Source organism: Pleurodeles waltl, chromosome 4_1 (assembly GCF_031143425.1).
Source record: "Pleurodeles waltl isolate 20211129_DDA chromosome 4_1, aPleWal1.hap1.20221129, whole genome shotgun sequence".
Taxonomy (NCBI): domain Eukaryota; kingdom Metazoa; phylum Chordata; class Amphibia; order Caudata; family Salamandridae; genus Pleurodeles; species Pleurodeles waltl.
The window spans coordinates 710,760,897-710,777,165 of record NC_090442.1 but is presented as its reverse complement, the minus strand read 5'-3'; the positions used below and the strand labels follow the sequence as shown (position 1 = coordinate 710,777,165).

At 44.8% G+C, this 16,269-nt stretch overlaps 1 protein-coding gene across 1 annotated transcript in view; it reads right to left on the bottom strand.

The window, feature by feature from the left end:
• The window catches only part of GDI2 (GDP dissociation inhibitor 2), a 148,100-nt gene that overhangs the window by 1,395 nt on the left and 130,436 nt on the right, over positions 1-16,269 (bottom strand). Inside the window, exons 9-10 of the mRNA XM_069229292.1 lie at positions 14,647-14,791; positions 650-704 (exon numbers count right to left, since the gene is read on the bottom strand). Coding sequence (XP_069085393.1) covers positions 650-704; positions 14,647-14,791 — 200 coding nt within the window. The remainder of the gene's footprint in view (positions 1-649; positions 705-14,646; positions 14,792-16,269) is intronic.

Below are 16,269 nucleotides of genomic sequence, written 5' to 3'. Positions count from 1 at the left end.
GAAAGCGCTGTGATTTGTCAAATCATGTGTAAGAATAGGAGAATGTAATCTTTATAAACAAAATATGTATTCTATTGTCTTCCGCACTGCTGTATCTCCCAAAATGCTATTCATAACCCTAGCCTTATTCAACCACCAATGAAAAATAAGAGATGTCAGAACCGCCCTGTCCCGATTTGTTCACTCCGTAGTGGCCGCCACCCACTTTAAATCATAGCTGCATTACCACACTGCAATATATGCTTGTAATCGACCTAACGACCTCAGTGTACACCAGGTGAGTTAGTAGTTTCTTTCAGTGAATTACAGAGGTTTTCCTAATGCCTTACTGTGTTTAATGAATTCTGAAACATATCCATGAAACGCATTTACTCTTAAAACTGACTCAAAGTAAGAGCGGCTATTAATCCACAGCATTGCTACACAAGTAAGAGAAGCAGGTTTGCAGTAAAGGTGCTTTGTAAATAAATAAGCACTACACTTACAGTGAAATAAATGCATTACACTGAACTTTTAAGGCGCACATTTTAGCTGCTGGTAGTATATCAATCACTGCTTTTTTTTTTATTAAGTTTTTAGTAAGTTTCTGCTGAGAAACCAAAAAAATGAAAGATAATCCAATATAAACTTATTCACAGATAATACAAACCTGACTTTCAGTTCCCATGTCAGTTGGACCGTACATGTCACTGATGCTAACAAACCTAAAAAAGAAAAGTTAGAATAATTAGAAGCAATACATCCACAAGATAATATTAAGGTAAGTTATGGTCTAATTAAATATCAGCTTCTTCACATCAATCTGATTAGAAACAGGACCTGACCCCTTCTAAAAGTAGTTTCACACATTTTGGAGATTTATAACTAGTGAAGTAAATAAACAACCCACAAAGAAATGACATTTATATTTTAACTTATTTATTAAGTACCAGCAATAAGGAATACTATATGCCTTATGTGCATTAAAACCATGCAAGAGCTCCATACGGCCTCTTAGATAGCCATATTAAAAGAAAACACTGCTTACACTGGGTAAATGTTAACACTCTCGCTCGCAGTGAAGTAAGTGACTGTTAGGACCTATTAGTGGTTACGGTAAAGCAAGCTGAAAAGCACCAAATAGTACTTCACATTCAAAATGTTAGTGAATAAGGCTTGATGACCACCACCGGTTTAGGGCTGGTGAAAAGCAATGGGAGGGGAGCCTCTGACGTAGGCAACCAAGTCTGCATATACATGAATACTACAATAAACCCTGTCTCCAAGGAGCTCAATAGGAAAGAAAAAAAAAAGATCAAGCAAACCGAAGGCCAGATGGGCCAGTCATCTACCACAAAGAAGCAATGCTGAGCTAAGTGTTTATGGGGCAGCGACTGAATGTTACTGGGACTAGTGGGAGCAGAGGCTTCAATGGTTATTTCTTTTCTCATCAGTAAAAAGGGTCTTCACATTGCAGAGTAGTGACTTGGACATTAAATAAGTTTGGTAGACTTGACATACCAGTACCACTATGATAACAGTAGTCTGTAGCAAAAGCTCATTCAGATTAAGACTCTGAGGAATGACAGAATGACATACCTGCAGGCGCAATGCAAGCCTGCCCTCAAACAGTACTAAAAATGTGCCTGTACTACCCGAAAACAAAGTGATACTAGGTACAATCTGATTGTTCCCCAAGTGTTAAGCTCCTGATGCCCATCAAGGTCATCCCTGCTTCTCCTTCCTGAAACCAGTTCCTCTGAATTCCTAGTACAGGGTTCCTGACCATGGATCAAGCCACAAAGCTAACCTTTCCTGTGTTGTGCCTCTACGAGCTGCTTACTTCAACCTGGTCTAACATTTGAATTTGGGCTAAGATGCCCATAAAATGTGGACAGTAACAAGGACAGCATGCTCTGTCGGGATTAGTGGACGGCAAAAATGGGTGAATATGGCAGACCCTCTGGGTTGGCTCAGCCTGTTTGCCCCAGGCATCAGGGGAGTGTAACTACTGGACCCCTTTGCCAGTGCTTGGTTCATTGAATGCACACCAATGAAGAAAATAGGACTGGGGCAGAATGGCTTCTAATGTCCCACCAGTCAAAACCTAAAGCCGGAAAATTAAAAGTGACCTTGCTACTGTGATAATTAAAGAAGAACTTAACTGTTGAGGAGCTACCCTACATCTGCCAGGAGGAGTGCCTGGATACTCAAGGAAGACATATGCAGGGCTCAGTTAAGACACTGCATGAGAACAGCTTGACACACTGAGCCTGCCAAGGGCATCACCACACTCCAGCAGCTCAGGAGGAAATAAGATCAACTGAGTTGAGGAACTGCTCTATAATCTTCACACACCAAGATGGGTGAATCTGAAAAATGCCTGGCCCATTGTAGGCAACTAAAATGCCTATAGCAGCAAAGGGATCAGGAAAAGCTCTGTCTAAGCACCCAGACAGAGGGTCTGATTTCAATGGACTGAGCTTCCTGGTTTAGGAACCATGTGAAACAGCATTCTATCCCACTGTGTCCAAGGAGATTGCCAGTTAAACCCATAGTCAAGCCTAAGTCTAAAAAGAACACTTCTCAGTGTGTACTGTTGTTGCAAGTGGTCACAGTGGCTGCCTCAGTGACATGAGTTCTCCCACCACTGGAAAACCTGAACATGACTGGTAGATCCCAAGATAAAGGCCCCTAAAATTCAAAGCATAAAGGAGAGATAATCCAGTCTAAAAGTATATAAATAAGCTAGGCCCTCAACTGGTTCTGGGACTCCCAGTCCAGGTAAGTGAATAAAGTCCGTAGATGGACACCAAGACATTAACCCTTATTGTGCTCCCCGTTCTTCCCATGCCAAAGAGTACCTTTTGTTGGATGGCATCTTCTATGTTGGTATGACAGGTATTTGGGTTCTACATTTTTGAGGCATTCCTTTCACATCTTAAAGGATGGCACCTTTACTCAAACCAGATTTGCGGATACCCAAGAAAAAGATGCAGGCCCAGAGTGTCTTGACCACCTTTCAGAGCCTTTAGCAAGAATCTGCTCTCCACCAAAAGTCAAATTAGAATGCCTTTGTCCGTAAAGCTTCTGCTACTTTGGGACTCTTGACATTTTTAAAGTTTACTTAAATCAAATGTCTAGTGCCAAGAAGCTATAAAGCCACTTATGGCCATATCTTGGCCTCCTAAGTAGGCTGCTTCTTCAGGATTTGGCTGTTTATCTTAAGATAGCCTTCTCCTTTTCATAAACTAACCCACTGCTAACTGGAAATCATATTTACCGAGAGGTACATTACAGTTAGGAAACGGAATAAAAAAAAATTAAAAAAGTATCAATTCACAAAAAAAGGTTACATATAGGTTAAAAGGCTATAAGAAAAAATGTTATTATAGTTAGGTACTGATTTCACACTCACAAAACCACAGAAATTCAACTGTTCTAGTTATACTTATCTCAAGAAATTATAGCTCATGTCCCACCATGCACAGTTTTTCATCACTAAGTTTATTGCAAATGTTGCAATTATATTATGAATGATGTCATAGAAGATGCCATTACTGTTGTAATAGGTGGAGTAAGTAGCAGTGCATGTGACGGCACGAGTTATAGTTACCTTAGGGCACGAGTAATAGTTTCTTGAGATAAGGATGACTGTTTAATTTCTATGATTTTGTGCCTGTAAAGTCAGAATCTAACTATCCCTGTAACCTTTGTTTTTTAAGTGAATTTTTAAGGTTTTTTTTTTTTTTTTTTACTTCTATTTCCTAAGTGACGTCCCTGTAACCTTTGGTTTGCTCAGTGAATTTTTTTTTTTTTTTTTTTTTAAATGTTAAGTAAAGAAAATGTCACTTACCCAGTGTACATCTGTTCGTGGCATCAGTCGCTGTAGATTCGCATGTTTTGCATAGCTCGCCATCTGGTGTTGGGCCGGAGTGTTAAAAGTTGTTTTTCTTCAAAGAAGTCTTTCGAGTCACGGGACCGAGTGACTCCTCCTTTTGTCTCCATTGCGCATGGGCGTCGACTCCATCTTCGATTGTTTTCCCCCGCAGAGGGTGAGGTAGGAGTTGAATTGTAGTAATAGTGCCCATGCAATGGAGTGACTAAGTATGTACTTATTTAAGGTTGAAATGATATATATATACAAATAGTTGAAGGTAACTTCCGAACTGCTACAGGCTCCCGGGGAGGCGGGTGGGCACATGCGAATCTACAGCGACTGATGCCACGAACAGATGTACACTGGGTAAGTGACATTTTCAGTTCGATGGCATCTGTCGCTGTAGATACGCATGTTTTGCATAGACTAGTAAGCAGTTATCTCCCCAAAAGCGGTGGCTCAGCCTGTAGGAGTGGAAGTAGTCTGAAACAATGTTCTTAATACGGCTTGACCTACTGTGGCTTGTTGTGCGGATAACACGTCTACACAGTAGTGCTTGGTGAATGTGTGAGGCGTAGACCATGTGGCTGCCTTACATATTTCTTGCATTGGGATGTTTCCTAGAAAGGCCATGGTAGCACCTTTCTTTCTGGTTGAGTGTGCCCTTGGTGTAATGGGCAGCTGTCGTTTAGCTTTAAGGTAGCAGATTTGGATGTATTTAACTATCCATCTGGCTATACCTTGTTTTGATATTGGGTTTCCTGCATGAGGTTTTTGAAATGCAATAAATAGTTGTTTAGTCTTTCTGATGTTCTTTGTTCTGTCAATGTAATACATTAATGCTCTTTTGACATCTAATGTATGTAGTGCCCTCTCAGCTACGGTATCTGGCTGTGGAAAGAACACTGGAAGTTCCACTGTTTGATTTAGATGGAACGGTGAAATAACCTTTGGTAAAAATTTTGGATTAGTCCTTAGGACGACCTTATTCTTGTGTAGTTGTATAAAAGGTTCTTGTATTGTAAACGCCTGAATCTCGCTTACTCTTCTTAGGGAAGTAATGGCGATGAGAAATGCAACCTTCCAGGTTAGGAACTGTATTTCGCAGGAGTGCATGGGTTCAAAAGGTGGACCCATAAGTCTAGTTAGGACAACATTTAGGTTCCATGAAGGAACAGGTGGTGTTCTTGGTGGTATAATTCTCTTAAGGCCCTCCATGAATGCTTTAATGACTGGTATCCTATATAGGGAAGTTGAATAGGTAGTCTGCAGGTATGCAGATATTGCTGCAAGGTGTATTTTAATGGAAGAGAAAGCCAGGTTAGATTTTTGTAAGTGAAGCAAGTAACCCACTACATGTTTTGGAGTAGTGTGTAATGGTTGGATTTGATTAATATGGCAGTAGCAAACAAACCTCTTCCATTTACTTGCATAGCAGTGCCTGGTGGATGGCCTTCTGGCTTGCTTTATGACTTCCATACATTCTTGGGTAAGTTGTAAGTGCCCGAATTCTAGGATTTCAGGAGCCAAATTGCTAGATTCAGCGATGCTGGATCTGGGTGTCTGATCTGTTGGTTGTGTTGTGTCAATAGATCTGGCCTGTTGGGCAATTTGATGTGGGGTACTACTGATAGGTCTAGCAGCGTTGTGTACCAGGGTTGCCTTGCCCAAGTTGGTGCTATTAATATGAGTTTGAGTTTGTTTTGACTGAGTTTGTTTACCAGATAAGGAAGGAGATGGAGAGGAGGAAAAGCGTAAGCAAATATCCCTGACCAGTTCATCCATAGGGCATTGCCTTGGGACTGCTTGTGTGGGTATCTGGATGCGAAGTTTTGGCATTTTGCGTTCTCCTTCGTCGCAAACAAGTCTATTTGAGGTGTTCCCCAGAGTTTGAAATAGGTGTTCAGAATTTGGGGGTGAATTTCCCATTCGTGGATCTGTTGGTGATCTCGAGAGAGATTGTCTGCGAGTTGATTCTGAATCCCTGGTATAAATTGTGCTATTAGGCGAATTTGGTTGTGAATTGCCCAACGCCAAATTTTTTGTGCTAGCAGGCTTAACTGCGTGGAGTGTGTCCCCCCTTGTTTGTTTAGATAATACATTGTTGTCATGTTGTCTGTTTTGACGAGAATGTATTTGTGAACTATTATTGGTTGGAAAGCTTTTAGTGCTTGAAAAACTGCTAGCAGTTCTAGGTGATTTATATGCAGTTTTGTTTGATGTACGTTCCATTGTCCTTGTATGCTGTGTTGATCGAGGTGTGCTCCCCACCCTGTCATGGAAGCATCTGTTATTACGTATTGTGGCACTGGGTCTTGGAAAGGCCGCCCTTTGTTTAAATTTATGTTGTTCCACCATAGAAGCGAGAGGTAAGTTTGGCGGTCTATTAACACCAGATCTAGAAGAGGACCCTGTGCTTGTGACCACTGTGATGCTAGGCACTGTTGTAAGGGCCTCATGTGCAGTCTTGCGTTTGGGACAATGGCTATGCATGAAGACATCATGCCTAGGAGTTGTAATATCATCTTTGCTTGTATCTTTTGTGTTGGATACATGCGTTGTATGATGTTGTTGAAATTTTGGATTCTTTGGGGACTTGGAGTGGCTACTCCTTTTGTTGAGTCTATTATGGCTCCTAGGTATTGTTGTACCTTGCACGGCAGAATGTTGGATTTCGTGAAGTTGACTGTGAACCCTAGTTTGAAGAGGGTTTGTATGATCTGATTTGTGTGGTTTGAGCACTCTATTAACGAATGGGCCTTGATTAGCCAGTCGTCTAGATATGGGAACACATGTATTTGCTGCCTTCTGATGTGTGCAGCGACTACTGCTAGACATTTGGTAAAGACTCTTGGTGCGGTTGTTAATCCGAAAGGCAATACCTTGAATTGGTAATGTATTCCTTTGAATACAAACCTTAGGTATTTCCTGTGCGATGGGTGTATTGGTATATGGAAATACGCGTCTTTGAGGTCTAAAGTTGTCATGTAGTCGTGTAGCTTTAGCAATGGTAACACTTCTTGTAGTGTGACCATGTGAAAGTGGTCTGATTTGATGAATGTGTTTACTATTCTGAGGTCTAGGATTGGTCTCAGCGTTTTGTCCTTCTTTGGTATCAGAAAGTACAGTGAGTAAACTCCTGTGTTTATTTGTGTGTTTGGTACTAATTCGATTGCATTCTTCTGCAATAGTGCCTGCACTTCTATCTCCAGGAGATTGGAATGATGTTTTGTCAAATTTTGTGCTTTTGGTGGTATGTTTGGAGGGAATTGTAGAAATTCTATGCAATAACCATGTTGGATAATTGCTAGAACCCAAGTGTCTGTAGTGATTTCCTCCCATGCTTTGTAATAATGACCTATTCTTCCCCCCACTGGTGTTGTGTGGAGGGGGTGAGTGACATGTGAGTCACTGCTTAGTAGTAGGGGTTTTGAAATTTTCCCCTATTCCTAGGGAATTGCCCTCCTCTATATTGTCCCCGAAAACCTCCTCTGTACTGTCCCTGGTAACTGGACGGTGTTGCCTGTGAGGTGCTGGCTTGTGTGCCCTGACCCCGAAACCCCCCTCTAAAGGGTGTTTTACGGAATGTGCTGTAATTCCCTCTGCTCTGCGGGGAGTAGAGTGCGCCCATGGCTTTAGCAGTGTCCGTGTCCTTTTTGAGTTTCTCAATCGCTGTGTCAACTTCTGGACCGAACAGTTCTTTTTCGTTAAAAGGCATATTGAGAACTGCTTGCTGAATCTCTGGTTTAAATCCAGACGTTCGTAGCCATGCATGCCTTCTGATAGTTACAGATGTATTAATTGTCCGTGCAGCTGTATCTGCAGCGTCCATGGAGGAGCGTATTTGGTTGTTTGAAATGTTCTGTCCCTCCTCAACCACTTGTTTTGCCCTCTTTTGTAGGTCCTTGGGCAGATGTTCAATGAGATGTTGCATCTCATCCCAATGGGGTCTGTCATAGCGCGCAAGTAGTGCCTGAGAGTTAGCGATGCGCCACTAGTTTGCAGCTTGTGCTGCGACTCTCTTACCAGCTGCATCGAACTTGCGGCTTTCTTTATCTGGGGGTGGTGCATCTCCAGATGTGTGGGAGTTGGCCCTTTTCCTAGCTGCTCCTACAACGACAGAGTCTGGTGGCAGCTGTGTAGTGATGAAAACCGGGTCTGTAGGAGGCGCCTTATACTTTTTTTCCACTCTTGGTGTGATTGCCCTACTTTTGACCGGCTCCTTAAAGATTTCTTTTGCGTGCCGGAGCATACCAGGGAGCATAGGCAGGCTTTGGTAGGAGCTGTGGGTGGAGGAGAGGGTGTTGAATAAAAAGTCATCCTCGACCTGTTCTGAGTGGAGGCTTACATTGTGAAATTGTGCTGCTCTAGCCACCACTTGAGAATACGCAGTGCTGTCCTCTGGTGGAGATGGCTTCGTAGGGTATGCCTCCGGGCTGTTATCTGACACTGGGGCGTCGTATAAGTCCCATGCGTCATGATCTTGGTCACCCTGGCTCATGGTGGTGTGAGCTGGGGAATGTGATGGAGTTTGTGCTGGTGAGACGTTAATTACAGGTGGAGGAGAGGGTGGTGGAGTAACCTTTTTCACTACCTTTGTTTGTGGTGTTTGTTCAGTTTGGAACTCCAATCTTCTCTTTCTTCTAATAGGGGGAAGGGTGCTTATTTTTCCTGTCCCCTCCTGTATGAAAATACGCTTTTGCGTATGGTCTACATCAGTTGATTGTAGCTCTTCCTCAAACCTATGCTTTCGCATTTGGGAGGTTAGCGATTGCTCTTCTGTATAATAGCCTGAAACTGGGTCGGTTGCAGTCTGTTTTGGCACCGAAACCCTGTCTGCATCTTTTTTCGGCTCCGAGGTGACTTTTTTCTTTTTCGGGGCCGAAACCTCTCGGCGTCGATCTTCGTCGGTGCCGCTGTCTCGGCGTCGAGCCGTGTCTACACCGGTATCTCGGTGTCGATGCTTGTCTCCAGCACTTTCTCGGTCCCGAGAAGGCTGCGTGCCGGTGTCTCGACCGGAGTCGGACGATCTCGGCACTGTTTGGGCCTTTTTCGGTGCCGACGGTCGGTCACCGAATTTATGCGTCGAGCCATGGCCTGGTGGCAGTGGCGTCCCCTGGGCCTTGTAAATCTTCTTCTGAGTGGTCTTCGACGTCTTACTCACGGTTTGTGTATCGTCGAATCCTTTGGAGTCCGATTCGTGGATCGAAAAGGTTCCTTCCTCTTCTTGTTCCTCGAACTCTCGGTGGGCTGTCGGCGCGGACGCCATCTGAAGTCTTCTGGCTCGACGGTCTCGGAGTGTTTTTCGGGACCGGAACGCACGTCAGGCCTCGCAGGTGTCTTCACTGTGCTCAGGTGACAGGCACAGGTTACAGACCAAGTGTTGGTCTGTATAGGGGTATTTATTGTGGCATTTGGGACAGAAGCGGAACGGGGTCCGTTCCATCGGCGTTCTTCTGCACGCGGTCGGGCCGACCAGGCCCCGACGGGGGATCGAAAAACTACCCCGAAGGGCACCGGAGCTCTTCGATCTTTCGACGCGGTGTTGAATCTAACTACGCCGATCCCAAACGCAACAATACCGACGAAAATCTTCCGAAATTAGCTATCTTTCCGTTCCGAAACTCGGAGCGACAGGAACACGTCCGAACCCGATGGCGGAAAAAAAACAATCGAAGATGGAGTCGACGCCCATGCGCAATGGAGACAAAAGGAGGAGTCACTCGGTCCCGTGACTCGAAAGACTTCTTCGAAGAAAAACAACTTGTAACACTCCGGCCCAACACCAGATGGCGAGCTATGCAAAACATGCGTATCTACAGCGACAGATGCCATCGAACCATTTAATTACTTTATGTTAATTTAACCACTGCTGCGTATGTGCCAATCACAGCCTTTGGCCGTGAGCGGTGGGGGATGGCCAGAGGGCCCCGCCTACGGCGAACACCCCCATAGGCACCCAATCCTGCACCATGCACAGCCTTTGGGCTGCGCACGGCAAGGGTTGGCCTTCAGGTGTGTTCCGCGAGGCTGGCCCTATAGGCACCCAATCCGCGCCATGCGTGGATTAGTCGCAGGGCCTGGCCTGCAGCCAACACTCCATAAGCACCCAAACCTTGCGTCATTAACGGGCTTTGGACATCTGCGCAGTCCCTCTCCCAGTGCTGATTTCAACCCAGGGAACCCCATCCCCCGGGGCCTGGCCAAGTATAAGGGGACGGGTCTGCGGGGGCCCCCTCCCAAGGCTGATTTTGGCCCTGGGGAACCCACCCTCTGGGGCCCACTCAATTACTAAAAGGGGATGGCCCACATCCCGGGCTGATTTTGGTTCCGGGGACCCCATCCCCTGGGGGCCTGGCCAATTACTGCACCCCAACACCCATGGCCGGCCAATTAGTAAAATGGGGAGGGGGGTGCCATGTGTGTCCCTTCCTCTGGTGGATTTTGGCCTCGGGACCCCATCCCCTAGGACCTGGCCACTTCTTGGTGGGTGCCCTGGCCCCACCCAGGGCACCCAGTGTGCGCTGTTGGAAGCCACAGGAAGAGCCTGAATGCCCATGCGTCCCTGCTGGCTCCCTTCCCCCAGCAGGCATTGCTCCCGCACGCAGGAAGCAGCAAAAACAATGCTGCTCCCTGTGTGTGGGAGCAATTTTTTTCATCTGTTTTCCTGCCCTCCAGACAGTGGGCAGGTAAACAGATGAAACGTCATCTTCCAGCGGGCGGCAGCAGGAGTTTTCTTGCTCCCGCCGCTGGGAGCAGACTTACTGCTTGCTCTCACTTATCAGGAGTTGTCAAAGTTCTGCCACGTGAAAGCAAACAACTGTTGCAAGGGTGGGCACTTCAGGACATAGGAACCAGAACTGGGGGGGTGGCGGTCCCCACGGCCAATAATGACACCATGAGGAGCTGCACGGCCCCCCTACATTCAATTAGCACAGGCTGCCCTAGGCAGGGGTAGTTCCCTGGGGCAAACAACGGCCCAGGAGGGGGGCCGTACAGACCTACCTTGTCAAAATCTCCCTACACTGGAGAGGTGAAGGCTCCTCCCCTCCCATGTACTATACAGCCTTGCCCTCAGCATAGGATCTGTTGGATCCATTGAGTATCAGAGTCCCTAGATATACAAATGTATTTTTCCTTTAGTATCGTTGAAACTACAGAATGGATTTGCATATATTTGGGGCCATTCTGTTTAGCCATTTAGGCTGTGGTCGTGTTAAAATTCCTTTGGGAAACTGCATGGGGAAAATGCCTTTTGGGATACACCCTTGATTAATCACTCTGCAACTTTCAAGACCACACCGGTACTTGTTGTAGGTGCCTGTGGTTGCAGGGGAGTGACTCCTTCACTCCAAAGGAGATTCCTTCTTCTTTTTGTGCAGGCTTAAGAGGTCCAGTCTTCTGAGGATGCACGGCCTGTGAAATGTTGCAAAGCTGGCAGGAAATGTGGAAACAAAATTGCAGAACAGTCTTCTTCATTGTAGCAGCGTTTGTCGGTTCCTGGAGGGTCCAGTCACGGTTCCAGTGACCTGAAGTCAAAGCAGGGGTTGCAGAGGAGTCCTGCTGGAATCTTGAAAGCAGAATCTGAGGACCCACCCAAGAGAGAGATCCTAAATTACCCGAAAGGGGGATTGGTCACCTAACCAGGTAAGCAACTATCAGGAGAGGGCTCTGACGTCACCTGCCTGGCCAGACAACTCAGATGCTCCCAGAGTTCCCTGCCAACCTTGGAAACAAGGTAGCAGAACCCAGGGACCCTCTGGAGGAGCTCTGGGCACCAGACCAGGGACTGGGGGTCCCTGAACCGGTGTGGACTGGTTTACGCACAGAGGGCACCAAAGGTGCCCTTTAAAGCAAACCAGTGGCTTGGGGACGCTTCCCCTCCCTGCAATGGCAGGCCTACAGAACCTTTAGCATGGGCTCCCTATGGGTGGCAGAATAACTACTGCAGCCCGTAGGGATCCCCTGGAGCCCCATAGCCATGGGTACCAAGGTACCATATAATTGGGACTTACATGAGGGGGACCAGTAAGTATGCTCCCCTCATGCAAGTCCCAATTGCGATTATAATAATAATTATGCCCCTGCTTGACAAATCTCTACGAAACTTTCTAATAAAGCTTTTGGACTAGTTTATGCATGTAAAGTTTTTAGGTGATCAGTCAAGCAGAAGCCTAGAAAGAAAAAAGGGGGGGGGGAAGATACCCTGGCCCCCTTGGCTCAAGGAGGAGGGTACTCAAGAGGGAACCCCAATCCCCCGCAAAATAACATTAAAAAAATAATAAATAACAGAAAATAATTACAATTTCTGTCGCAATCCCATGGGACTGCAAAAAAACAAAAATGTGGCTCGGGTCGCTTTGGTAAATGAAGGGCTCACAAAGCCATTTCCAGGGCTGCTATATGACAAAAGGGGGAGGGAGGCCATGGGAGGACCCCTCCCTGAGCCACTAATTGTCCCAGGGACCTCATGCCCTATATGGGCTGGCTCACTTACTGTGTCCCAGGTAGCCCACCCCTGGGACACAGCCTCTTCCCTGCCTGGCAGGGAAACTATTTTCTGCTCCCGTCTGGCGGGAGCATTTTTTTAAACTCCCACAAAACGGGAGCAAAAAGAAAGTCTATCAGCGAGTGTGAGCTTTTAAAATGCTTCCGCCGGCTGGGAGCACACTTGATATCTATTTCTCTGCCCACATCATTGCAGATCAAGATATTGCTCCCATCTGGAGAGAGCAGTATAAATAGCTGATCCCTGCAGGCAGGAGCAATGCTGGCTCCCACAGCATGAAGGGAGTGGCTGGGGCTGCGGGGTCCCTGGGGCTACCTGACTATAACTCTGTGTGGTGCGCCGAATAAAACTCAGTGGGGTTTGGAGGACAGGGATATCAGGTGCAAAGCCCCCTCTCCTTTTAATAAATATATACAGCCCTGAGAGATAGGGTCCTCAGGGAGGAGTGCGGGGGACACATGGCGCCCCCTCCCTTTAAAATGAAAAAACAGCCCTGGGGGATGGGGTCCCCAGAGCCTTTTTTTAGGCTTAGGGAAGGAGGTTGTCTCCCCCCACCTTGATTAACAGATTGCGCCCCCTTCCACTCCCACCCCCCTTAATTAACAGACTTGGCCACAAGGATGAAAGCGAATCGGGGAGATGGTCACATGCAACCCTCCCAATACATAATATACCTGGTGCTATGGGATATGGTCCCTAAAGCCACGCGCCCCTCTCTCTTGTAAATTTAATACAGCCCTAGTGATAGGGTCCCCAGGGCCTAATGAGGTTCGGAGAGGGAGACCCTGCAGCCCCCTCCTCTTTTAAATAAAAAAACATGGCCTTGCCTCTAAAAAATAAATATAAATAAAAAATACGATCTTAAGAAATGGGAAACTCAGGATTAATGAGACTTGGGGAGCGAGGACATGCGCCCCCTCCATTTTCTATGACACCAGTGATGTAATAAATTATGTAATAGAATATGTCATCAACTATTAAATTTTTCCACTCTAAAGCCAGCAAACCACTGACCAGACAGTCTAAAACACACTCCACGAGAGCAGTATCAACTGCAGCTGCATTTTTGCAGGCATCTCTCTGGACAAGATATACTAAGCTGCAACATGGAAGACTACTCATTCCTTTGCACAACATTACTGTCTTGAATCACCACAGTGCAGCGATTCAGCAATAGGACAGGTTGTGTTGCACTACCTATTACATTAAGGTGAGCCTCTTTCTTAATGCAAATTAATTTCATACGGTCTACCGGTTGTTTATCCTTGTGTTGCCTAACCAGGTATTCACACATGAATGTTTACAATCTTGCAAATATCTACTATCGGACTGAGCGTATTATTTTAAACACCGCTTGTGCATAGCTATTTCGTTTCCTTTGTTTACCATTGAGGACGGTTTTAGTCCTGGCCCACCTTCCACTAAGGGTTGTGACAGTTGCTTTAAATACTTCTTGCTATTCCGATTCAAGCATGTGAATCTACGAAAGTTCCAATATTGGAAAAGAAAACAAGTTACTTACCTTTAACTACAGATATCCAGTATTGGTATCTTTCATAGATTCAGATGCAACCCACCCTACTCCCCTTTGAGGTTCACCTTCCATTTCAGTATATGCTTCACTCTTGTGCTCGAACATCTGAGAAAGAGCCTCTCTTGGGAGCATGCTGGCGCCTCATTGGTCATAGGTCAAGTTTGGTTCTGGTACTATTCACTGACCCAGAATTCCAAGAAACGGTGTCTCATTGGCCAGTTCGTAAGCCTTTTTTTTACTATCCTAGATACATCTTAAAGCCCAGTTTAGAGGTACTACTGTGTAAAAGATTCCCACTGCAATCACTCTCTTTGAAAATAACATTCCAATTTTGTTTGCAAGTTTCATAATCTAAACACATAGCATTGTCATACACCATAGAAAGCAGAAGAAACAAATACACTGGGTACATGCAAGAAGGTACTGGTGTCTGTAGCCCAGAAAACAATGGGCAGACATTGCTTTCAGTGGCAACAACACTGCAACAAAAATGCTTAATGGTTTACCACTGTTTACCCAGTGCCATGCACGGACAACAGCATGCTATGTTGGGTACTACTAAAGATTAACTAATACTGCTGAAATTTCTGTAACACAATACTTTGAATTTAACAGAGACATAGTAAAATGTATGAAGTATGGTAAAAAAACAAAATGACCAAGCCAGTCTACAACAGGATTTTGGAGTTTTGCTCACTTTTCACACTAAAGACACATGCACAATTATGTAGCAAGAAAGCATACTTCTGCTCGATGGGCTCCAAGAGTTCCAACGCTGGTCTGATTTCCTTTTCAGGTTCACCCGTTTCCACAGTAGTACTGACAATGGCAATGTATTTTCCTTGTGCTGCCACATTGTGTGCAGAGGATATCATGCAGACATAAATGTCTAAAACAATCAAATTTAGAATAGATTTAAAAACTGGGAAATCCCCACACTAAAAGATACATTCATAAAAATTCACACACACTACCTTCCCTGCAAACCTTTGCTTAATTTCATCCTAGAATTAATGTAAAGGCAGAAGGTGTGTTTGACAATTCTCATTGGTAAAACATTACTTCATAGTTTCACAGGTGCAGACCAAATGTTCACTTCAATCTACAGTCAATGCCATTTAAAACTTAGGAAATTGAAAATGAGCTAATTATCCTTAATTTGCCTTTCCAGAATTACGCTGTATGATCAACAATGTTATTATAACCACCAGATCCAACAACGGGAACCATCATCAGATGAGCACTAGTCTGGGTTGCCCTGTCCGTGTTCCAGTCTAATGAAATTCCAGCAGAGGTGTTAATGCCTAATAAGACTGCGAGTTAAGAAGGTAAGGTGAAGATAAATAGCAGCATGAAGGCTTGATAGAGTCTCTCTCTCTCTCCAGGTGATGCAACATCGGAATGAAGAAGCTCTCAGTCATACACTAAGGTGAATGGTGAGGATACATTAAGCACACCAATATAAAATATTCCTATGCATGAGCAGCACACTACCTGCATTAGAGTCAGAGAATTCAAGAGAAGACTGAGAAAACGGACAATATTTTAAAACCCACTGAAAATGTTGGGAGCGCGGTTTTAAATTGTATTGTAGACACGGACAAGTAGTATTCTGAAAGAAATCCAGATGCTTCTAAATTTTACTTTTAGGGTACTACTGGGAAATTGTTCAAATTACTGGCATGAGAAAGACTTTTTAAATTTGATTCTGCACTCAAGCATTGAATCATCCTTTGAATAAGTGACATGAGCTTACATTCTAAGAATGACAAACAATCAAACCCCAGCTTCTAATGCGGTTTTCAGATTCTGGATGTTTTTAGATCAACCAATGATAGGGAACTTATCTTGAAATCGTGAACATTTTTACAAGACAAGTGTCAAGAGTATGATTTTACTCAGATGCAGTAGATGCAAGACAAATACTCTGGAGGCACACTACTGGGGCATTCACAGAAATAATCATGCAGAATATATCTCCAATTTCTTTTGCTGTGTATGTCCCTACGATGGGTTGGTTTGAATAATTTTTATTCAAACTTCTGATAACACAACACAGATGTGCTTTCTTATACCATCTCCCACCTCCAGCCGCCTCCTTGTCCAGTTCTATAAAGCTTCTTGTTAAGATTCTATTCTAGAAAGGAGATGAACTGCTTGAATGAGAATATTGCCTTTAAGGTCTCTACATTGTTTATACACATTTATCAGTATTAGAGCACTTGCATACCTTGATATACAACCATGTTTAAAACCAATCTAATCCAGGTAACCAATCTTATGCATCACCATCCAAACCATATAAAAACAAACTCACGTTTTATCGTTGTAAAACATGGTTGTACATAGGGCACGCAGATGTGCTTT